This window comes from Anoplophora glabripennis, unplaced genomic scaffold, assembly GCF_000390285.2.
Source record: "Anoplophora glabripennis isolate ALB-LARVAE unplaced genomic scaffold, Agla_2.0 scaffold426, whole genome shotgun sequence".
Taxonomy (NCBI): Eukaryota; Metazoa; Arthropoda; class Insecta; order Coleoptera; family Cerambycidae; genus Anoplophora; species Anoplophora glabripennis.
The window spans coordinates 230,633-255,462 of NW_019416504.1; the positions used below are offsets into that span (position 1 = coordinate 230,633).

General features: G+C 31.2%; 2 protein-coding genes across 6 annotated transcripts in view; one reads left to right on the forward strand and one right to left on the reverse strand.

Moving 5' to 3' along the window:
* Positions 1-412: 412 nt before the first annotated feature.
* Positions 413-6,153, forward strand: LOC108913334 (calcium-independent phospholipase A2-gamma-like). 2 transcript variants are annotated; one of them, XM_018718874.2, is made up of 8 exons: positions 413-500; positions 619-1,020; positions 1,077-1,214; positions 1,267-1,540; positions 1,600-1,805; positions 1,858-2,049; positions 2,106-2,331; positions 5,357-6,153. In XM_018718874.2, the coding sequence occupies exons 2-8, from the start codon at positions 694-696 to the stop codon at positions 5,608-5,610; spliced, it is 1,617 nt and encodes a 538-aa protein (XP_018574390.1). In that variant the 5' UTR covers positions 413-500; positions 619-693; the 3' UTR covers positions 5,611-6,153. The 2 variants fall into 2 exon arrangements, with proteins under 2 accessions (XP_018574390.1, XP_018574389.1); XM_018718873.2 differs by having other exon boundaries at positions 428-1,020.
* Positions 6,154-11,228: 5,075 nt separating this feature from the next.
* Positions 11,229-24,830, reverse strand: part of LOC108913333 (ion transport peptide-like) — a 90,738-nt gene continuing 77,136 nt past the window's right edge. For 3 of the 4 annotated variants that reach the window (XM_018718870.1, XM_018718871.1, XM_018718869.1), the window contains exons 2-4: positions 18,631-18,887; positions 15,424-15,544; positions 11,229-12,456 (exon numbers count right to left, since the gene is read on the reverse strand). In XM_018718870.1, coding sequence (XP_018574386.1) covers positions 15,424-15,544; positions 18,631-18,887 — 378 coding nt within the window. In that variant the 3' untranslated portion in view covers positions 11,229-12,456. Of the gene's footprint in view, positions 12,457-15,423; positions 15,545-18,630; positions 18,888-19,000; positions 19,093-24,830 lie in introns of those variants that run through there. The other variant, XM_018718872.1, reaches the window with a different exon arrangement.

A 24,830-nucleotide genomic window follows, 5' to 3' on the forward strand; every position in this document is an offset into this window, starting at 1 on the left:
ACATAATGTAGTTACAAAAACATGGATTTCACTTTCAAATTTTTATTTTACATTTTCAGTGACTTATCAAATTTAATTATTTTTCAAACTGAGAATTAAATATTTTTAAATCTGTCAACATCGAATTTCTAGAATCTCCATTGTGTGCTGTTTTGATATTTTAGAAGAAGACGATAGCATTGATATAGACCCTTTTCTTTTATTCGTGATCAAAACGCGTTACGATCCTATGGAAACCAATCAGATTGCTAGATTTCGGATCGTAACGCGTTATGATTCTGAAATCATCGATAAAAGAAAGGAGCCTACACCAAACCAACGAATTCTGTGGTTACAATTCGTCTTAGCTTAGAACACTAAACAAAAGCCAACAGATCTTCAAAGAAGAAGAAAAAACTAACTTCACTACTATTTTTCAGATTGTCAATAGTGGAATTACGAATTTGGATTACAATTTGACGTTGACGTTTAATATGGAAATAGACAAAATGTAATTAAAAGTACGTAAGCCAAAAAATGTGTTAAATTAAATTTTATAAGTAAGTTAAAAGTGGTTTTCTGCAGCTGTTACTTCACATTAACCATTCTAACATAAAATGGGTTTTACTTTACCTTTAGGTATTTTCAAGAGTATATACATATTACAACGTATTAGTCCAAATTGGGTTTAAAAATCAGGATAGTATTTATAAAATGTCTTTTAACCAGTGGAAAATTTTAAATAATTTGAAAGATGCAGTGTCAAAAATTACCGGTGATAAATCAATTCAGAACACATTTAGCAAAGATTTTCTTCAACTAATTCAGAAATTACCACCATCTTTATACAGCAATAATGTAATCAAGTATTTTGAAACTGGATCTACCTTAAATAAGCATAAAACTAACACTGAAAGAAACGAAGAATTGCACCTTCCAAGTGTTTTTCACGGTTTAAAAAATAAAGTAGTCACTAACGATGAAACCAAAACAAATAAAGCTGTGGTACTGAAATGGAAGCAGACCACTGTTGTCTCAGAGGTAATAAGAAATAGTTTAAAGTTTAGAAGCTTTAGAAATGAATAACAATTTTTTAGACTGAGATTTTATCTCGAATCGACCGAGTACTTCACATTTTAGAATTTGCAAAATCCGAAGAATCAGTTTTACAGGCAATAGAAGAATTAATACGTTATTTGAAGCAATACCCCGAAATAAAAAACAAGGCAGTCAAGGTAACTATTAGATTTTTATTTATGTGCCGTATCATTTTTACTTGGTTTAAAGGTTGGAGCAGTCCGTTTGTTATTATTCATAAGAAGGGAAAGAAAAAACGAATTAATTCAGGGCGCTATAAGAGAGGCTCTGGCAATTTTAGGTTACGCAGACCCTGTTCCTAAGAAAGGTATAAGAATTCTTTCTATCGATGGAGGCGGTATTAGAGGACTACTTGTTCTAGAAATGTTAAAGAAACTGGAAGAGTTGACGGGGAAGAAAGTGTATGAATTGTTTGATTTTTTCTGTGGGGTCAGCACGGGTGCTATCCTTTCCTTCTCAATAGGTAAGTGTGTACAAACAGACGATCAATAAAAGCGCAATTAATTTTTGTTCTTTTGATAGGTATACATCATCGTAGCTTGGATGAAATTTCTCATGGGTACGAGAAACTAAGTAAGGAGGTTTTTAAGCAGTCTTCGTGGCGCGGCACGGGAAACTTGGTTTGGAGCCACTCGTATTATGATACCGCACTGTGGGAGAAGAAACTAAAAGAGCATTTAGGCACCTTCTCTCTCATTGGCACCGCCAGGAATTCCAGTTGCCCAAAGGTACATACACTTGATAAGTTGAACTTATTAAAATAAGTTGTAATCATTTCAGTTGTGTGCGGTTTCTGCCGTCGTGAACCGTGAACGTGTGTCGGCATTCGTATTTCGAAATTATGCATTGCCGTGGAAGTTCCAGTCTCAGTATTTAGGGAACAGCGATTGCGAAGTGTGGCAAGCGGCGAGAGCCTCGGCTGCTGCTCCCACGTACTTCGAAGAATTCAAATTGGGCAATCTTTTGCATCAGGTATGTAGAAATGTATAAAAAAATTTGAGAATGTACTGTTTTGTTATTTCTTGTAGGATGGTGGGATTCTCGTTAACAATCCGACGGCTATAGCCCTGCATGAAGTGAAGTTGATATGGCCAAATACTCCGATACAGTGCGTCATGTCATTTGGTACTGGTCGTACTGTACCGTCTCCCGTGGAATTTTCTAAACAGTTGGAAAAAGAGGATAACGCGTCTAGCAGTACGTCTTGGGCGAATAAGTTTTATAAGATTTTAGACAGTGCCACGGATACAGAAGGTGAGCCTTATTCACAAACTGAACATAGTGCTCTAAAAAATAGCAACCAAAAAGTACTTTTTATTAAAAACTTGAAATGATTTAAAAAATATTTCACGAAAAACAGCAAAAGTAATTGTGTTAAAATACAGGGTGTTCCAATTAAAAGTTTCCACGTGGAAAATATCGGAATTAAAAAAAAAAACAAAAAAAAACTAACATGTCCATTTTCTTTTCAAAGGGGCACATGATGGCGTAGGTTTTGGTGTCTTGGAAGCTACCCCTTAAGCAGGGGGCGTACAATACCCTTAAACTTTAAATGGCACCCTATTAGACCGATCAAAATAACTCGTTTAGAGGGAAAAAAAAAAGAAAATTCTTACCTGGACTTTTATAAGTGGAAATGGTAAGGGGCTTATAATAAACGAAAAAAAAATAAATGCGTGAGCAGGGGCGGCGGAGGGTTGATTTGGGGGGTTGAAAAGTTATGAAAAATTGTATCATTGGGATTTCTGGCGAAAGTTGACGTCAAACAAAAAGGTATCCAATACAAAAGTTGTAGATCATGCAAAAATCTACAACTTTTGTAGAGGTCACTTTTTAACATAACCTCAAAATTTCCGAGAAAAATGCGAAAAACTGTTTTTTTTCTGATTTTTCGTTTTTTCTCATTTCCGCAAAAATAATTTAATTTTGACGAAACTTGGTGAAAGTATATCTACCTTTCTCTGTATTAAATAACCTCAAATTTTTTTAGATAGAAAAAATCAAGAAGTTTCTGAGATATTCATTTTCTTCGGCTTGAAACACTATTTTTTCAAAGAAAAATTCTACTTAAAAAAATCCTCATACAGAGTTCCGCCGGTAATCATTTTTTTTTTGACATACTTTTTGGTGAAATAAAAAAATCTGTAATAACAGTTCAAAAACATGCTCAAAAATGCAAAAAAGTAAAAAATTATGCAGCAATTAATTTTTCAGTAATTGTTGATAATTTGTTTAAATTTAAAAAAAAAATAAAAACTGACTACACTATCCAATTGTATGAAAAAAATACAAAAAAAACTGTCTCAGTGTTTGACCCAAAACTATTTTTGTACAGTATTGCTATAAACATAAGTCGAATAGTGAATAAATAAAATAAATATTTTTTTTTCGTAGGATCGATTAGTGTACTTATTTTTTTTAAAGTTTGATGAATTCATAAATATACAGTGTGTCCAAAATAAGGATGGGATACCATTAGGATCTCGGAAACGGTAAGAGATACGGGGTGTCTCAGATTAGAAAAAAGTTGTGTTTTTTTATACTTAACAATATGCTGTTTAGAAAGTTTTAGAATTCCGGGTAGTTCCGGAGATATCCGGAAAAACCCGAAATTTTGCAAAATTGTTTAATTTTTTCTGGCTTTATTTGAAAATGAATTTTAAAATAAATTACATATTTACAATGCCACTTTTTTCGCTCTATACAATGGCGTCAACATTTTTGCAATCCGACNTGACCACCTCTTAAGCTTTCCCGGAGGATCTCGATTGTCAGCAATCTCCTGGAGAAGCTACACAGCAGCTGATTCCTCCAGGCTCCTGATTTTTCACCTCTCTTCCGTCAATCTCTTGACTTTTTTTCCTTTCCGTCAATCTCCCCGCCTTCTCTCCATCGTTTTTCCATTGCTCGCGCACTTCACACCACCACTTAATATCTACAACTAATCTATTTACAACTACAATCTATTTTACAACTAAGCAGGGGGTATTGCGACGGGCGCATTACACTATTAGCAATACTAATTAGAAATAATAAAATATTTCATAAATTCGTATTATTTTTTTATTAGGTACAACTTTTTAAATTATGGATTAAAAAAATGTTTTGGATGTTTTGTGTGATGTATTGACTTTTATTCTCTCCTCTCTCTCGGATTTCGCGTCAACAGTAGACTTTGCAGTTAATACTTTGTATTGCTGAAATCTCAAATCATCCAGAGATAATTTATCATTTGTGCATTTGTAATTCGACTTAGATGCTTATAGCAATACTGTACAAAAATAAAGTTGTGGGCGAAACAACGAGATAGTTTTTTTTATTTTTCTCCGTAGAATTGAATGGTGTAATCAGTTTTTGAATGTTTTTTAATTTAAACAAATTATCAACAATTACTGAAAAATTCATTGCTGCAAGTCATTTTTTACTTTTTTGTACTTTTGAGCATGTCTTTGAACTGTTATTACAAATTTTTTTATTTCTCCAAAAAGTATATGTCAAAGTGAAAAAAATGATTACCGGCAGAACTTTGTACGATGATTTTTTTAAGTAGAGTTTTTCTTTGAAAAAAAAAGTGTTTCAGGCCGAAAAAAATTAATATCTCAAAAACTTCTTCATTTTTTTATCTACAAAAATTTGAGGTTATTTAAGACAGAGAAAGGTATACTTTCAGCAAGTTTCGTCAAAATTAAATTATTTTTGCGGAAATGAGAAATAAAAAACGAAAATTCAGAAAAAAAAACAGTTTTTCGCATTTTTCTCGGAAATTTTGAGGTAATGTTAAAAAGTGACCTCTACAAAAGTTGTAGATTTTTGCATGATCTACAACTTTTGTATTGGATATTTTTTTGTTTGACGTCAACTTTCGCCAGAAATCCCTATGATACAATTTTTCAACTTTTCAACCCCCCAAATCAACTCTCCGCCGGCCCTGCTCACGCATTTATTTTTTTTAGTTTTATTATAAGCCCTTTTACCATTTCCACCTATTAAGTCCAGGTAACAATTTTTTTTTCTCCAAGTGTAATTTAGTTGGACTAAATGTCGAGTGTAATCTCATTTTAAAGTTTTTTCATGCAATTCGCTCACGACGACATACGACGTTTTATTTGATAGATACGTCTGTTATACTCGCGATTATTTGTCATAGTAGTTCTTCAATTTACATTTCTTCATTTTTTTCAACTTAGACCTACTGTACATCATGCCTACCAGGAACACGGCTGTGATATAATTTTGAAGTAGAAAATGAGGACGAACTATTTTCAAAATTCAATTTTAGGTGTTCATACCATGTTGAATGATCTACTCCCAGGTGATGTTTACTACCGGTTCAATCCCTACTTAACGGAAATGCTAAGCATGGTGGAAACGGATTCCCAGAAATTAGAGCAATTAAGACGTGATGCCATAATGTACCTGAGAAGAAACGAGGACAAGTTTCAGGAAGCAGCCAGGGTATTGATGAAGGAGAAAAGTCCTGTTGAAAAAGTTATGGATTATGTTAAGGTTCAGAAAGAGATGTTGGGACTTTAAAAAGAAGACTATTTGTAGATTTATACTTGAAATCGATAAGTAGATTTTAAAAACACATTTTGTGGAAAATGTATTTAGTACCAATTTTAAATAAGAATCACCTCATGCTCCTTTTTTTGGTATTGTTTAGGTTTCTAGTCGGAAAAATTTTTTTGAAGCTTTCAATTCACGCATCCGCAATTGAGACGTCTTTGCTTTGTTCCCGTTAACTATATTGGATAGTTAGAGATTTCTAGGACCAATATAAATGTAGTGTTAGATTTGATACTAACGTTTTAGTTCTACCTCGAATGCCCCTCTTTAATTAACATTTCAACGAGCAATTTTACCATTGTTTCGTTTAATTTTTGTGATATTTACGTGTAGACAAATTGTATGTACGTATATTTTTAGAAATAAATTGTTTTTATGCACAATTGCCTCGATTTTTACACACTTTAAGAAAATACAATGATACAACTAGAATACATTCTACAAAAGCATAATAAATTTTCAAAACTAAAAAAATTTAGTTTACAATACATATAAAATGGAAAGGAAATGTTAAATTTGTGATGCAGTCAATTTAACTCAACTTGCAAAATTCATTTGAACAGCACTGAATACGTTGACTTCTCACATCTCGCTTCTAAAGTGTTTACAGCGGTGGTCATGGTTACCGTCGTGCAGCAGTGAAAGACGGAGTGGGAGTAGCCCATATTTAGTCCGAGCTCTGCTTCGTCCGCCAGTAACCAAATTCACCGCTTTTATTTCTTGTTAAACGTAATTCGTTTACATTTGTGGTGTAAAATTTTGTTACCTGCGTATTGTTTCTTGTGTTTTTTAAAATATTGTAAAAGTTTAAATTACTCGTGGATTGTAAAGAGGGTTTTACAGCACTTGCAATGCTATCTATTGAAAAATCAATGGTGAAAAGATGCTAAATTTTAATGGAAAAAGTAATTGAAAATTTTATTTCGGACAAAAGCGGGATAGACATCCAGTATAAAAAATAATGTTGAGCACAGGTGCTTCCCTATGCTTCAATTGTACTTCAAATAAAACTACTCAATTTATTTTTTTTTTCTTTACAAGCAGTGACATTATAATTGCATGTAGTAAATGTTCAATTTTAATCAGACAAATCGATAAATATAATTTCATAAAAATCGGAAATATTTTATAAAATATGTTTTTTCAAATATCAACACTAAAAAATCCTATGAAGGAATAATCGGAACATAAACCGAAACATCCTATATAAAGATAGTATAATGGCTATATAACATTTAAATTCATATGAATTAGATTTTATGAAATTAACACTTTTTACATTTGACTCTATATTAATTATAATCATAGGCGTATCTAACGGGGAGCAGGGGTATTGTACGGCCCACCCCAGAAAAAAGATCTAATATTATCGGTAAGTTGCTGACTGCGTGACCTTTTTTATTTTGTATGTCGATCTGCCACAATTATGTAATAAATAGGTACTTCTAACAAAATTCTAAAAAGTAATAAAATAAAAGTTTATGAATTATGTTACCAAAATTTCTTACCTATATGTATACATATTACACTAAAAATCAGTTAGTTTGGCATATTTCTTCATTTTTATTTCTCGAATTGTATGTTAAATGAAATAATCTCCCATTAATTAATAAAAATATAATTGAACCATTTGTGGTTTCGACACAAAACCATAGAGAGAGAAACAAAGCACCAAAATGCATGGAGCGTACATATACAAGAAGGTTTTTTGTCTTACTTTAATATGCATGTTAAAAAAAGATGCAAAATGATACAATAAATATATCTTCGACCAAGGCGGCATCTATAACTTTTTGTTTACATTACAATGCTGGAAAGAGTTCCAGAAGGTCGTTAGATGGCACTGTATTTATGAAAATTTAGAATAAGGCTCATCTTAGGCTCAAGTTCAAAAGTGACATAAGCCCGATTGACGCTTTTTGTTTTTTAGGGGTAAAAACTACCCCTAAGTGAAAAAAATTAAGTTTTACGCAATTTTATTTTATTTTGTAAAAATCTTGTTCAAGCACAAAGATTAAATAATGTTCCATGTTCTCGAACATGTATGATATATTTGATCTTTTCGACCCTTTATTTATAGGTAATAAAATAATTTTTCACTTTCAACCCGTAAAAACCACCCCAGCTTTAACGGTGCAATTATTTAAAATAAAAATTCCCTCATTGCTTATGAAAGAATTTGTATCTCATAACACTTTTCAACCCTTATAAATCACCCCTGTGCTAAAAAAATTATCGTTTGCATATAAAATCTTTTAAGTCCTTCGTTTTTTAAAGGGAAAGGATCGAAAAGCTCCAGACAGGTCGTTTTTTCACTAAAATGGATACTTCAAGCGGCGATATCTCCTTTATTTTTTATGCTATAGGAATAAAAAAGAGCAAAATATTTGTTGAAAAAAAAAGCTACATTTTGTTGTCTATTCATTCGGAGTTATTATATAAATAAGGCATAAGGCATTTTTTTTTTGAATAATGAAAAATACGTTTTCAACTTTTATCGTACATTATTAAAAAAATACGCATTCTAAACCGGTCTAACTTCAGGATCGTATGAAAAACACTAAAACAAAACTAATTATAAAGCGTATACGATTAATTTTAATTCTGATGGAAATGGTACAGCGTTTACTGCTCATTTTTCCTTAAAAAATGTGAGCAACCCATCGGTTTTTTACGATAACTCCTTCAATTTTGCTTTAATTAATTTTTATAAGTGCTCATTTTGAGTACTACAAAAAATTCCTGGAGCGTTATACACGTAAAATTATTGAATACATCGATTCGAGTATTCCTCCCAAAACAAGTCCCCTTCCACTAACCATATTTCGCTTTGTATAGGACGTACAACAGTTTTTAAAAAACCATTTTCTTTGTTTATTTATAAGCTTTTTATAAATAAAATGCGCAGTTTTTTAGTTTTTCGCGAAAAATACTTTGAAAAAGTGTTTTTTTTTTTTTCACTCAAAATTACAAGTTTTCAATCGTGAGTAAAATACTATTGATTTCTCGAAAAAATTCTTCGAATATTTTTTGCTCAAAATTTGATTCTCTATCGATTTCCAACGTTATTTTTGAAAACAAATTTCCACCCCCGACAGCCCCAACAGGGTGGAAGCGTCAATCGGCGCTGTCAGTAATGTTCATTGACCTTTTCTCTTAGACGAAATAGCGAATCGGCGTATGAGAGAGGCGCGCGCGCGGCTCATAGCGCTTTATTAACAATTAAAAAACTAGGCTTTCTAAAGCCTAATGCGAGTCCCAAAAACTCTTCAGCATCTTGTAGGGGGATGTTTTCAAAGAATTGGGAGGTGAAAAGGTTCAATGATTGTACTATTTGTTTTTTTCTATGGTAATACCTTGTGCCAGTAGACCGAAAATTTCAAATACTTACTAAAAATCTCGTAATATTCCGTTACACCAGGAAAATTAGCGAAAATAAAAGAGAACCTCGAAAAAAGTCATATCCGCGAGATTATTGTAAAATTGTCTAAAGTTCTAAATGAGTTCTGAATGAATATTAACTAACTTTTCTATTTAAACAAATAAGTGAGGAAAATAGTTTTCTCACTTTGCAGAAAAAATCATCAATTTTAACGAAAAGTGACTCACAGACGGATTGTAGGGAATAAAATTATCTATAAAATGAGACTTGTTAAATTAAAATCGGTTAATAAACAAAAAAGTTATTGCAAAATAACAAGAAAAGTGCCCATTTTTTAATTTGTTTATAGCTATCGCATTTATTGTTAAAATTTTATAAAACCTATGACAAGTTGAGGGTTTTGTCATACTTCAAAAGTGTGCCAAAAGTGGGCGCTGTAGGTGCAATAGTTTTCGCACAATTCTATTTGTTTATACGGAGGCTCCGGAAGTTATGAACTTTAAGCTTCTGTACAGGCGTTAATTTTCAACCAAACAAGATTCTGAAAGCGTCATTTTAATCTTAAAGACGTAATTAAGCCACCTATTAAAATATATCACCGTTTTTTTGATATTAACATTCTCAAATTGTGCATTAAAAAATCGTGCGTTTTTCGCTTTTAAACAATTTGAATAAAATTGTTGCCATTTACGCTACCTCACCGAAAATAGATACAATGGATAGCTGGTAGCGCAATTGTTTATAAACATTAACACTTGAATTTTTCGCAAAATAAAGTTTACGACGTAAACTACGATTTCCAATGAATTCCATTGAAAATGTGGAAAATTAACTACTCACGAGCCCTTTAAAGAGAAGGTACTCGCTAAGTAAACTGTCCGGTGGCGTGGTGGTTGCGGAAGCTCGGCCAAGCGAGTCGCGCGCGCGAGAAAAGTTAATTCCAGTTAAGTTCAAATTGATGCGCGCTATAAATTTTGAAATATCTCGGCTTCTATTCATCGTAGAAACTTATTTTTTTTTTTTAAACTGGGGTAGCTCGACGAAAAAATAACAATGGGAATATTTACGAATTCGTAGAACAGCCCTGAACCCCAGAAAAAATGCATCTTTTTATACTTATTTTTTTTTAATTTACAAAAATGTCACAAAAATTATTGTTAAACGAAATATTAATTAAAATATCAATTTCATAATTATTTTACTATTATTAAATAAGTAAATGAAGCTATCGTTCATTTAAAAAGTTATTATTTTTTACATATTAAAGCAAAGTAAACTTGTTTTTTCAATATTTTGTTAGCTATTAATTACGATTTAAATGTAAAATTAAAGTAAAAATTCACAAGTTATTTTCAATTATTTCTCATAAAAATAGAAAAATTTTTAATTTTAATTTGTTGTGTTATATTGTATTGAAAATGGTTGTGATTATTTTTTTAAATAATTTTGATTGTTGCAAAAATTTTTTTGTATAAAATTAGTTATGAATATAATAAAAAAACCTTATATATTAAAATTCCAAGAAATTAAAATTGTAATTTTATGGACCGCATTATTTTTATTAATATTTTTTAAATTTGAGAATTTTTCAATAAATTCAAATACTTCAACTCTTCTTCAACAATTCTTTTTTAAATATTTTAACAATAAATGCGATAGTTATAAACAAATTAAAAAATGGTCACTTTTCTTGTTTTTTTGCAATAACTTTTTTATTTATTAACCGATTTTAATTTAACCAGTCTAGTCTCATTTTGTAGATAATTTTACTCCCTTCAAGCTGTCTGTGAGTCACTTTTCGCTAAAATTGATGGTTTTTTTCTGCAAAGTGAAAAAACTGTTTTCCTCACTTATTTGTTTAAATAGAAAAGTTAGCTAATAAAAGTTTTTGACTCGCGAGATGAGAGATGTCTTGTATTGTGTTCCTTTAGACAATTTTACAATAATCTAGCGGATAGGACTTTTTTCGAGTAAAAATTTAATTTGCTTGGTCTAATGGTAATACCTTGTGTCAGTAGACCGAAAATTTCGAATACTTACTCAAAATGCCGTTAATATTCCCTGTCTTCTATGGATTTTGTTTTACGGTAATATTTTCCATACAAAAATACTACTACCATGATTTTTAATTTTCAGCTATTTTCACGTTATCTTATTTGGTGAGGTGAAGCAGTAATGAGGTGTTTGAAATAATAGGTTTGTGTAATTTTCAAAATATTTTAATAGACTATTTAATTGAAGCTGCCATTTAACAATTACAGATTTTTAAAATTTACACAGTATTTTACATGTACAATACGACCACAGTTGCTGCGGAAATAACGCACATACCAACAAAAACAATAAATTTTATATAACGAGTATATAATATATGTAAGTAGCTATACATATAAACACATTTGTAGGAAATGATTTTTACAAAAGAAATCAAAAGATCGGTTTAGTTCATAATTCAATATTACAAAAAATAAACTGGAAAAAAAAGACGTTTTGTACGATTCAGACCTATTACAGCTATGAGACCTTTTGTACATTACGAAAATAGTGTAAAGGAAGTGTCAGGTAGCAAAAATACTCATCTTTTTAATGGAAACTAAAAAAACTATTAGGATCCTACAGTACGTTTTGAGGCACCGGGTGGGAACGGAAACATGTAATGACAACCTCTACATATACAATACTGATACTGGAATGTCATCAATTCTGCAAAGGAAGAGCCGGTACCGAGGCCCGTTCTGTATAACTGGAAGGAAAAGAATTTGGTTCGGCTCGGTTCGGCGGGCGTCGGTACCGCGGTTCCCTCGGAGACGAATTCATAAATACTTAAATTAATAAAAAATAATCTCAACAAAAGTAAATAAATAATTTGAAATATAAATATATCAGAATGAAAATGAATTAAATAATAATGAGAAATGTTGAATTATTTCGCCAGCCGTCAAAAATAATTCAATATTCGGTGCGTGAAATAAATAAGGCCCTACTGATATATTTATGTACGGACAATTTAATACTTTTCAAGAAGTGATGTTCACCTGCTTTTCATGCAATTATTTTCATGACGGCAAAAATAATTTCATAAAATTTTTAGCGCTCTACTTTCTTTGGTCTTCGACGAATAACGTGTAAAAAGAACTGGGCTCGAACTAAGACTATTTTAACTGTAGATAAATAGAAATAAATAAATATCGTAGACCAATCAAAGTAGAAGAGAGAGAGAGATTCACAAATTCTGTCAGAATACCTAAAAATATAATACATTAATCGCATATTGGTGATTTATTTTAAAGACTAGATTCATAGGACAATGGGCGTTCGAAAACATTCACTTTGCCAAGTAGTCGATCATTTTTTCGAATTTTGGCCAATCTTCTACCATCAGCAAGCTCTCGACACACCCTTTGAAGTATTTGGTTGAAAAACATTCGGATCTAAACAGACGAAAAATACATTAGTTTCCTCATTTACTGCGCTTGCCTTCTTCTAATTGTGTACCCATTTTATATTTTATTTATCATAAATTGTAAAAATTTACCAAACTACTAGAAGAAGACAATTGTTAAGTTAAAACAGAAGGAAAATGGAGAAATGTAACATTACTTTAAAAATGTGTAATATTACATTTCGCAATAAGGTTATCAAAAACGTGCATTGATGATTGTTGACGTTGCTCAAAAATGTATACAAAACAAATTTTATGTTTCAAAAATATTTCTCATATTGCGCATATTCATTTAAAAACTTTGACACCATGAAAAAGTCTGAAAATTCTGGTGTTTTTTCACAGCATAATAAAAAATGAGCACTGTATTACGTATGTGCTTAGTGTTACGTAAAAGATCGAACCCCAAAAACGTTTAGAAACAAACTAAAAATTCAAAAAGGGAGTGAAAAAGTATTAGAATAAATGATAGCATAAACCGACTTTAAAGAAAGAAAGAAAACATTCTATGCTTTTCCGAAAGTTTGTGACGCTCAAAATAAATCCTAATCCGACTTCAGAATTATTCAATCACGTAGGCTAACCTAACCTAAACGTGCGAAGAAAGCCATATTTTTTATTATTTGAGGTTATGTTACATAATGAAGTGATTTTCCCAACAAAACTTGCTACGGCGTTTGTAAATATTAGTTTCAGGTCCGTAACAAGTTTTGTTCAGTGAAATTACTTCATGGTGTAACCCGTATTTCTAAAGCCTAATTTAGTGGAGTCAAGATAGCTTAAAATTTTGCATTATTTCGAAATAATTATGGGAAGCATGGATTTTTCTAAAACCTTTTCAAATTACTTGGAGATAAGTATTAGAAAAAAGTTATAAACTTATTTTTGTACGCTAATTGGTTTTTAATTGTTTTAAGAATAATAAATAGTTTTTTTAGGAACATTTAAAATAATTCAATGAATTTTAAATCGAATTCTTTCAAATTGACAATATACGGGTTTTCGATGTCGCTGAACAGGAATATGAAGTCGGAAAATGAAAATTCAAAATGGCTGATCCAATATGGCTGACTAAAAATGTATTTGCAAGTTAGGTTATATGAGCTAAATTTCGAAATAATCGACAATTTTCTGTAACACTGTAGCAGTTGTGCCCCCTAGCTGTGAAGTTACAAACTTCAAAATATTTTAAATCAATTTCTTTTGGTCGTATTTGTTAATAGATTTTTTACCCCATAATCGTAGCACGTCTAGTTTCCTATATACAGCCGCTCGATACCGTTAATGGATCACCCTGTATATATATTAAACTCATATCTATGTCTACATCAATAAGAGAATTTATATTCACAATTTCAAATGCAGAATATATATTTTAAAAATGAATATTAAATCAATTCATCAAAAAACGTTATTTTTTTGCTGTTATAACAATTTTCCACTTATTACTATAAATAAAAAAATATTTTTCGCTGGATTTACTTTTTTTAAGGTCTTAACTTAATCCTTTGATGGTTTTTTAAAAAAATTTTTTTGTACATTATTAAACTTTATTTAACAATAAATCTCACGGATTTTTCATGAAATATTTTTATTTTTTGTTATTTTTTGTTTTTTCAACCATTATTTAATTTTTTAAGAAAAATAAAGTGCACCATCTTAAAGTAGACATTTTAAGCTTTAAAAAGTGTCCTCATAAAGTTTCAATATCATATTTACAACTATAATTTTTGATCTATAAAGTATGGCCTAAAAAGTCCAATTTGTGATTTTTTTTAAATTATTGAATATGTTGGGCTCAATATTTTTCAAATTAAATTTTTAAGATTTTTTCCATATCGCTCACTGTTTCAATCGTCATTTGAAGAGTAATCTGTGAAAGTTACAGATATTTACTTTAAAAATTAAAAGAATGACAACTATTTTATTATTATTGTACAAAATTATAGAATGACATAACTTTGTATACGTAGGTACTATATATTTTTTTTTTCTCAAGTTTAAAGACATAAAATTTTGATAGCCGGATGACTCTTCTTTCATTTAAATTTTGCGAGGTCGATTTGATCAATTAGATCAAAAGTTATAACAAATTTAGTGTAGCGCGCTCGGGGCCGCGCGCACTTCGGGAGCGTTTCATTTTTCGTACGTTAGAAAAAAAATTCTACAGCCCTCAATTCGCATTTTAGAAAAAAAATTTATTAACATTTTTTATGTAAAATTTCCTGTTCTTTCGAATGGTGCAGTTAATTTTTTTTTTAATTAAATTTTTTATATATATTTTGCAAAAACTAATTTTGCAACTGATTTGTTAAATAAATAATTTAGCGTACACTCTACAGTTGGTGACTTTTTATATGTTGTTTCTAACAACTTTAAAAAGCGAAAAATAAAAAGTTCTCCCTTCCCGTAATTTTGACGAAGTCAAAATCTATCTCGAGTCCACTAAATGTGACGGAGTGATTAGATCGGATTAAGATTTAGAGCGTCGTAAACCTTCGGGAAAGTATAGTATGGTAGTCACATTTTGTCGGCTAGTGTAATAAAATTGTAGTACAAAAGTTCGGAGGCTTATTTCTTAATTAAAAAATTAAAGATTATGTGAAATACGAAATACATCTGTAAATGTACTTATAATTTATCATAAATACATTTTTTTTACTCAAAATTTATAAATTTTAGTAAAAATATGTATAAACGATTTATAAAAAATTGAAAATTTAATTTTCTTCAGCATAAGACCTCAGCCACGAATTTTTATGGTAAAAAAAATAATTCCAAATAGAGTAAGTAAAAAAAAATCCCAAAAATTAAGCAACGTACAAAAAAAATGTAAAAGTGTCGTAAAAATAACACAGTTACAGGAAAGGGTAGTTATTAGGGAGATATTAAGTTAGGAAAGGAGCTAAGACTATGTTATCGTGTTAGACGTAACAGGAAGCCGTGCTGTGTGTACCTAGACCCCGGGATCTGCCCCGTGTAATTGTTTTATCCAAGACTTGATTTGTTCCATCTCGTCCGAAAGCTGCAGGGTGTCAATGCACCCTTTGAAGAACTTTGTGGTAAAACAGTCTTGCCTGCAAGAGAAATCATAAAGAAAATAAAGGAAATAAAAACTCAAACCAGTCACCCAACTCAAAATAAAATAATAAATAAACAGATAGAAGGTATACAGTCAAGTGGTAAAGAAATTTTTCCTTGATACCTATGCAGAGTTTCAAGTCCATATATTCAATTGCTGCAGAGCTACTCGTGTTTTTGTAAACATACGAAAGTGAGTTTATCGATTTTCACTACGACTGATTTACATTAAATTTTTGTAAAGCATCGAAGGCCATCCATACCGGACATGAGTTAGATAGACTTTAGACGTTTAGATAGATGCTTTAACCGCGCCAATTCTTAATAGGAAGCTCAACTAAAATTCCATACTATTGGTGTTTTTTTTCTTTTATCTCAGCGTTAATTGAAAGTGTCAACGTATTAATAGGCGAGCGGTTCACCCCTAAAAAAAAAGGCATGAACGGACAAAACCCTACAGCATGAAACTTTTTTTATTTTATAAAGTGTATTTTTCTGATAATTTACATATATTTTTTTTATATATTTCGGCGTGGTTAGTCAATTGTTATAAACAAAAAAGTTGTAAAAAAAAATACTCGCCGAATGGCTTTGAAAAATTGGCTTTTATTGTGAAATGGAAAATAAACACTTGTTGTTCTTTGACAAAAATTCGAATGGTTCGTTTTCGATATATTTACAATTTAATGTGAAAAAAGTGACGAAATCGACAAATTTTCGGATTTTTTTTCTCAAAAACTACTGAACAGATTTTAATTCTAAAAAAGGCATGATAATCGGCAGATTTTCTACTTTAAGATATATTTTTTTGGTATGAGTCAATCATTTTATTGAAGGTCTAAACCGAGTAAAAAAAATATTTTAAAGAAAATTAAGATAACACTTCAAATTTAAATTTTCTTTTTACAGTGTCTTAGATTAGCTTACATTTACAATAAACATTATTATGATTTATTTAATCGATATATGTTAACAGTACAAATGTTCAAAAGATCATTTTATTTGGTTCTGTAGCCGGTGTAAGGTTTTTGCAATTAGTAAAATTTAAATATTCGATTTTTGGTTTTATAAATGACTAAAATTGACTTGAAAGTTATACCTACCAAAACTAAACTAAATAAGCTTTTTACAACTTTTTTGTTTATAACAATTGAATGACCGCGCCGAAAAATATAAAAAAATATGTAAATTATCAGAAAAATACACTTTATAAAATAAAAAAGTTTCATGCTGTAGGTTTTTTGTTTTAAAAATTTAGTCGGTTACCTTCATTTAGAAGTATTTCTAAATGAAGGCATCAGTGGCCTGCAAAGAGAGCGATATTGCTTCTGCAGTAAAGTTCGTGTTAATTTTCATTGTAGAATAGTTATTAATGCCAAAACACTACAAATTTTTATTAATGTAATCTTGATAATTTGACAAGTCCACTTCTATTTGATTGGATCTCTCTATTGGAAATTTGATAACAAATTTAATGTGATTTAATTTTATTTAAAACACTAATGATGTGTAATTATTTGATACTAATTAAAAGTAAACTTGAGACTAAAGAAAAGAGTCAGATGGAAATTAGATACTCTTTTTAGACAACATAATAATAGACGACGTGGAATCGTGATTATTCCGGATACAAAAAAAAAAACATCGCAGCGTGGAATGTTCACTATCTAGGTAGGTACTTCTACTTGTTCCGATAACAATAATTTTCTCAAAACGCTGATGCTTTAACCACATCCGGAAATGCCTCTCGACGGTTCTAGCGAATTTACTATTTTATTTGGTCACGCGAGACCGTTATTTATAGCAAAATATGTAGACGGCCTATACCGGGAATTATAAATTGTACGTACACGGACACCATAAGAGTTATGCTCACTGGAAGGTGGCATTGTGGTGGAGACCATTACTTCACCCAAATTTTAAATCTAGTTCACGTGAAATCTTGGTCAAATCGTCCGACAAGATGCGGTTACAAAACCTGAACGATCTTAGACCATTTCGTCTCTATTCCCATAACCTTGCTGGTTATTTTTCTGTTTAAAAATATAACACGAATCGACCTTGAACAAAATGACCTTGTACGCAAGAAGTCGATCTTATAATTGTAATGTTCGTAGTAATCCTGCCGTTCGCAGAAAGAGTATCGGATATGATACAAGATGTGTAAACTCACAACCGGGAATTTTAGATTTAGATTCACATTCGTTTTGCATATGCATTGCAGGCTTTATTTATATTATTTAGGACGCTTTCTACGTCTATATTATCAGTTCAGGAAAGTATTTGTTTCATTTTAGACAAAAAAAAAAAACTGAATCAAGTGTCTAACGTCCAAAGCTACTAGATACAGGCTGTTGAAATTTAAAAGAAATCTCACATTTATTTAAATATCTTCAAGTGTTTATGGGGGATTACACGATTGGGAAATCTTCTCCGATATTCTTCAACACTTCTTCTGTGTCACAGAAATTTAACACTAATAGCAACTTGTTCGCTAAATTAAAACTTCCCGGTCATTTTGAAAACACTCAGCAAACAATTATTAAAATTTAATTTATGTCATTGCATTGTTGTTGGAAGATTCCCTCCTCATGAAAACAGTTGATATTTCGCAATAGGAAGATTTTTCAACAGAGACACTGGAGAGTTTATCTTAAAATGACGACAATAATACAGCTGTTATTTCGTTAATTGGAAACATTTTGCTGCATTTTGCTTACAAACATTTGATTCAGATACATTCTTATTCTTGCAATCGATATTTCTTAATAATGGAACAAATTAAAACATTTAAATTATATACAAAGTCTAGCCCAGACCTACAAACAATGTTCACATGCAAATGTTTTTAAATAAATGCGGGATGCACAAAAAAAACATTTGCTAGACATCAAAACCAAACGTTCATAACAAATTTTTTGTTAGTCTTGACCATTTCTGTTTCAATATTTCAAACTATTGTCTACATATTTCTGGATTCAAGAAGGCATCCCGAACAAACCGTTTTTACACAAACGTTTGCAGGTAGATCTGAAATAGGCTTTTTAGCGGTCCCAAACGTCGGACCTTTTACTCTTCTTACCTGCATAGCGAGTGGATAGAGGGCTCCCTGAAGAGATTGTAGCAGTCTTCGCAGATGCGGTCCAGCCTGGCGAAGATGCTTTTGTCGTACACCCCCTTACACTGTATGTCGAAGAAGGACCTCTTGGTGAGGTGGTGGGTGAGAAGGGGCGACCTGTTGGCCGGGCTACCGGAAGTTATGTGGAAGATAAGCGCTAGGGCCATGCACACCCAAACTGCCTGAGTGTTTGTTACACTCTTTAGTGATCGGTGACTCATCTGGAAGCAAGGAAGAGGAAGTTAATGCAAGGCCGAAGGGTGTTTTTCATTGGCACCTTTTTAGGGAGGTCCGATTTTAAATGAAAAATAAATAAGTGCTAAAATTTTTATACCTTGAAGCAAATGGGACACCTTTAAAAGCATAACAAAGAAATGTTTCGATTATCACTGATTTACGAACACTGTGGTCTTTTTCGCTTCAACAGACACATAAATTTTAATAAAGGCTCAGGGTCCGCGTTGCTGATAACACTGAATGGAATTGTTGCATATTTTATTGATATTTGGAATTATCGTGAGTTATAATTAGTGGTCTGTGTTACAAAAGGTTAAATAAACTAATATTGTGACAAATGAGTACAAGTTTTATTATCGCCTTGCTAACACCGGGTGCGCAAAATTAACTTGAGGAAGCAGTATATTTTTTATTATTAGCTCTTGTATTTTTACTTTATTTTCTAGAGAGAATAAAAAAAGTTGATAGAATTTAGAAGTTTATTTGAATTACCCTTTAAGGGGGCGATTTAGTATGTATATTTTTACCATGTAACAGAGCTTCAGATGAGGACACAAATCATCGAAGAAACTAACATAATTGAATATTATTATATATCAATGTATTCGCAATGGTTCCCGCTAGTGAGTGAAATAAATTTCAATGCTCATGAGAACAGAAGAATAATTTAAATAAATGCCAAAGTACCTCAATTTTAACCATACTGTTAGTCTGCCAATATATTGGATTTACGACGGAACTAGGTCAGGCACAATAACCAAACTACTTCACTCACTAGAACGGACACTTAGGATCATTTGTATTTAATTTTCAGATTAATATTTATTAACAATTCTATAATTTGTGTCCTCAAGTAAGATGACAACATTTTACACACGACTCCATGTTATATTATATTATATTATATATTTAAACCAGAATTTTAGCGGTTTCTATCTTCTACAAGAATTTCTAAATAAAATTAGTTTGTGTACTCTGTCACAGGTGTCGCTACCCTTGAAAATGAAAGCGAAAACACAGAGTTGGTTTATTGTAAATTGTATTGGCCGAGAAATAGTGAAATTTCTGGCGTTTTTAGGTACTGAAATCTTTAAAAGTAAAACGTGTAGAACAAAAGTAGGGGTAAGCACAAAAATAAAATCCTTGATGTTTTGTTTATTCATGGTTACCGTTTAAATTTACCCAAATAAAATAATAACTAAAAAAAAGCGTTTGCAAAACATGCGTTTGCTATTATCCTAACCCCACATTTTAACAATTATTTTCACGTACTTATAAAAAGTAAACAATTTTATATGTAGGACTAAGCAAGTAAATGTTATAAGAATATTTACATGTGGAATTATATATAAAAAAGATAGTATTTTCGTAGATTTCAGTACCTAAAACCTTAATGATTTGATCGTTTTTTGCACCTGTTTATTCGTTTTACTGCGGCGTCTTTGAAAATACTCAGGTGGCATGACATAACATTCCTATTATTTGATAAGCTTTAGATTATTCAGTTATTAAATGTTTGAAATTATTTGTCTTTGCGGAAAACACTATTTAAAGAATATGGGACCCATAATGGTCTGATATTATCTTTGATATATAAATATGGGTAATATTTTAAAAGTAGGTAGGTACCTAAGTAATAAGATTTTGTAAAGCTTAAGTAGTACGAAAATATAACGCATAAAAAACCAATAATATGTACTAATTTTTCTTTATTAAGAATAAAGATTAAATTTTACGTACAGGGTGTCCCACATAAAATCGTTATTTATATTGTAGCCTTGGTAGTTTCAAAATAAATTTACAGCTTAAAAATTGGTCTGGCTCAGGTAGATTTCTGTTTCAATCTACAAATCAGTAGCTACTTACCGATAAGAAGGAAACCACTAGTCTAGTCGAGAAGTGAGTTTTTTTTGCGAAAAATAGTTATTGTAATCCTAAAAATATGGTTGTTAGTACATTGGATTCGGAATTATATTCAGAGAAAGAAGTATTTTTAAATTTATCCGCAATTAAAAATAGCAATTGTTATAAACAAAAAACGAAGAGAAAAAAGGGAGTCTCCGTTTTTTAACTATAACTAAAAAAATATTGAAGATAGCTGAAATTTCAAAAAAGATCCTGAAAGAGGAGAAAATTTCAGCAAAATAAGTCAGGAATTGTAGCTCCATTATTTATAATTTTAATTTGACGTTGAAAATATAGCTCCGCGCGGCGGCGGCGGTTTCCGCGTCGTCGCGTCGCCGCCAAGCAAAGTGTGCAACACAAAATAATTTTTTTATAGTATTCAATATTAATTTAAAAATCTAAATAAATTATAGTGTCATCTAGACACTTGAAGGAACACAGCCCAGTTGGAAAATAATTTTTAACTTGACTTTTCTTAGTTATTCAATTGTTAATGAATTAATCTTTCATAAAACTTGTAAAAGTTTAAATAATGTATCTACAAATTTTTTTCTTTCTGGGAGGTCTTTTTATATACATAATAAACAAGATTCCGTTGTAAAAGTTTATAAAAGTTTTTTCATTTGTTTATAATGATTTTTTAAAGTTAACAAAAAATGAAAAATCCGGGAAATGTTATAAAAATTTTTTTTACCAAATGTTTGATTTTAGTTGTTTTTCTATTAATATATTGCGTTTATTAGCTTAGCTAAAAACTTTTTAACGTTATTTGTTTATAAATTTGTTATAAACAAATGGACAAGTTTAATATTTTTGAAACATTTTTTTTGCCATTTTATTGTCTTGGTAATCTGTTTTTTAAAAACAAAAATTTTTCTTAAATAAATTTTTTAATTGTTTATAATCGTAATTTCCCTGGGAACACGATGGTGCAATTATTTTTTTGCTACTTGCCGTAGTTTACGAGATATTTGCGAAAAACCTTATTTTTTACGGGTTTTTTGACCTTTTGACCCCTTGCCTGATCACCTAGGTCAAAAATGTTTGCGGATTCGGATTCCTGAGGGTCGAAAACATATTTGCGCCCAGGTTTGATCGACAGAGGAAAAAATGGAGGTTCAGCCTTCATTTCAATGGACTAAATACATACAGTAATATTATATATATATTTTATGCCTATACATATTATTCTCCAAACGCAATTAGTAGCAAGATTCTATATATTTTAGTAATTAAGCAGTGTTTTTAAGTTAATACGACTCGCCAAAGTAAAAAAATATTTCAGGTTAGGTATATATTTTTTTACTGAAAATAGCAGTTAATTTACATTATCGGATTGTTAATGTGAAAATATAAACATTAGACTGTTGACTATTCCATGTTATACGTGTTTTAAGGTCACTTTTGAAGAAGAAACTACATGTAATTTTAAAAACCGTATTTCTGTTTTTATAATGAAGGAATAGTAATTATAAGATTGTTTAAGCTTATTAACTAAAAATTATTGCCTACTCAATAAAAAAATATTATTGTCCTCGATAATCTATTACTGATTAATAAAATATTTACTCTCTTTCCTTATAAGATTGTATGTACACAAATTGGAGCCGTTCCTGAAAAATCGGACGAATATCCGGTGCAGCGGAATTATTAGACTTGAAGCGTTGGCCGCTAGAACAGCACCTGCCGGGGTCCCGTTTCGTGACTCACGCTGGGCGATATTTTTTGTACAAAATCCCGTCCTTAAAATAAAGGAAATGAATTCAAAGTTCCAAACGAGTAAAAAATTACCCCAAAATTCAAAAAGCCATGAACAAACACGACTGAATATTGTGTATAAATGTGAGCGGTCTAAATATTGTCCGCTTTGTATGATCTAAAATTACTCTCTATATTGTTTGTTATTTTTATCTCATTCTTTTTGTACAAATAAAATACAATCCTTTACACAGAATTCGTAGTCGTTATTGATAAATTATTCATATCACGTATTTACAATGTATCAGAGTAACAATTTACGTCACCGCAACCCATGAGGACAGTCGAGCAATTAAAAAAATATATTGTGAAATGACAAAAACCAAACAAAGTTCAATAATCCGTCAAGGCTGACATCACTCCCACTTACTTCGACCAATCACGAACTAGATTTCAGCATCGCGCAATAACATGTCGCGATTAAATAATCGAGAACCGAGAATGTGATAATAATGTTTTCCCGAAGGATATTTCAGTCGTAGTCATTACAGATTAGACATTTCATTTCGGCATTTTCTCGAGCCCGGATCGATGTTACTGAGACGCCCGGTATAGAGTAATGTCAATCTCATAAATCGACACGATCGAACGCGGAAGGAATCAGTGACAGAGTGATTAGATCTATGCGAAGTTATTTACCGCCAAAATGCCATCTCCGGAACTGATAATCGAATCGAGGGATCCAATATATCCTCAATTCCTCAAATTATTTCATAACGACAAGCGTGTCAAGGCCGCAATGTAGAAATAGGACGATAAAAAGTGTCCGCCGATTGGGGCGAGTAAATTAGGATTATCTAATTGAAACCAGTCTGAAACAGACATGCATGGCCTCAAATCTATTTATAATTTTTTTAAATTACAGTTAGATTAAAACTTTATCGACAGTTATCCAACAGATGTGTGATTATATACGGTTTTTGACAATTTTTATTTAAATCTGCCATACGATTATAACGTTTCCTGTTTTTGCTGTCCGTTGACCTTACGAAAATCGCACCCAACTTAACGTTGCCAAATCGATTGGGCTTTCGAAACGGTTTTACCAAGGAAACGGCCATCCTTGGTCATAAACTCATGCCTCTTGCGGCCTGTAGTTGGATGTGACTCATGCGGATTCGTAAATGTGGCGAAATGGTATATCTTTGGATATCGAAAATGGCCTTGCTTTCATTTTAATATTTGTTTACGCTATAAATATCTAAGTCGGTTATTAAATAAACATGTTGATTTGTAACAATACTAAAAATAAACTCTCCATTACTAATTTCTTTGGAATTTACACACCTGTTGCTTGAAACAATCTCTCGCTGTGAGACCCGCAAAGTCTTGACGGCAGCGAAGATAACAATCGGTTTATTGCGCGACCTTAAGTCAAGGCTCGAGCAAATTGCGAATAGAACGCTTTAAAAAAAATCGTAAAAGTAAAAAACAAGATTAGACGTTTCAAAGCGCTTCGTGATGAAGCGTAGATTTCCAGGATGTAGTGAAAATATGTAATTTCATGTTATTCAAGCAATTTATTTCGATCTGACTGGCTTGTTTCACTTTAAGCAGTATTTTGACCTCTCAGCATGTATGTCAGAAGTCAATGCCAAATCTCAAGGGCTGCTAAATATAGAATCTACCACAAAATTATACAATTATTTTTATTTCGGTTTCTCTGTAATATGCCACCAAGATTGACACTGACTGATACATTTTTAAGACCAATTAGCAAATTAAAGTTGTTAAGTTTCCATTGTATACAATACTTACAATAGTAACAATGGGAAAATCGAAAGCTGAAGATTGGCGCAAATATGCCTTATCCGAAAGTTGATAGTTTCGGAAATACAGGGTGTTGAAAGTTAAAATTTTAAATCGTTTTTTTTTGCGATTATTCTGAGACTATGTAGTGAACTTGAAAATTTGTGAATAGAGGGCGCCACTTACGAGCAATTTTACCGAAAATTTGAGTTAATAATTTTTTACCATGTATGTCTAATATGAAACTTGATTAAAAACCTGAAAGAGCTATCATTTTTCCATTAATTATGTACTCTTGTTTCATTTCGGTATCTCGATCCGTTTTCGAGAAAAATCGATTTAACGAACACTATGTTTTGATAATACGAGAAATTAAAAGCGAAACAGTGTTTCTTCATGTTATTACAACAATTAATGATAAAACAAATGAAATACGTAATAATGATTTAACGTAATAATTGTTCGAGGAATCCACCATGGACACTGATACACTTTACACAACGTTTTCTGAGAGA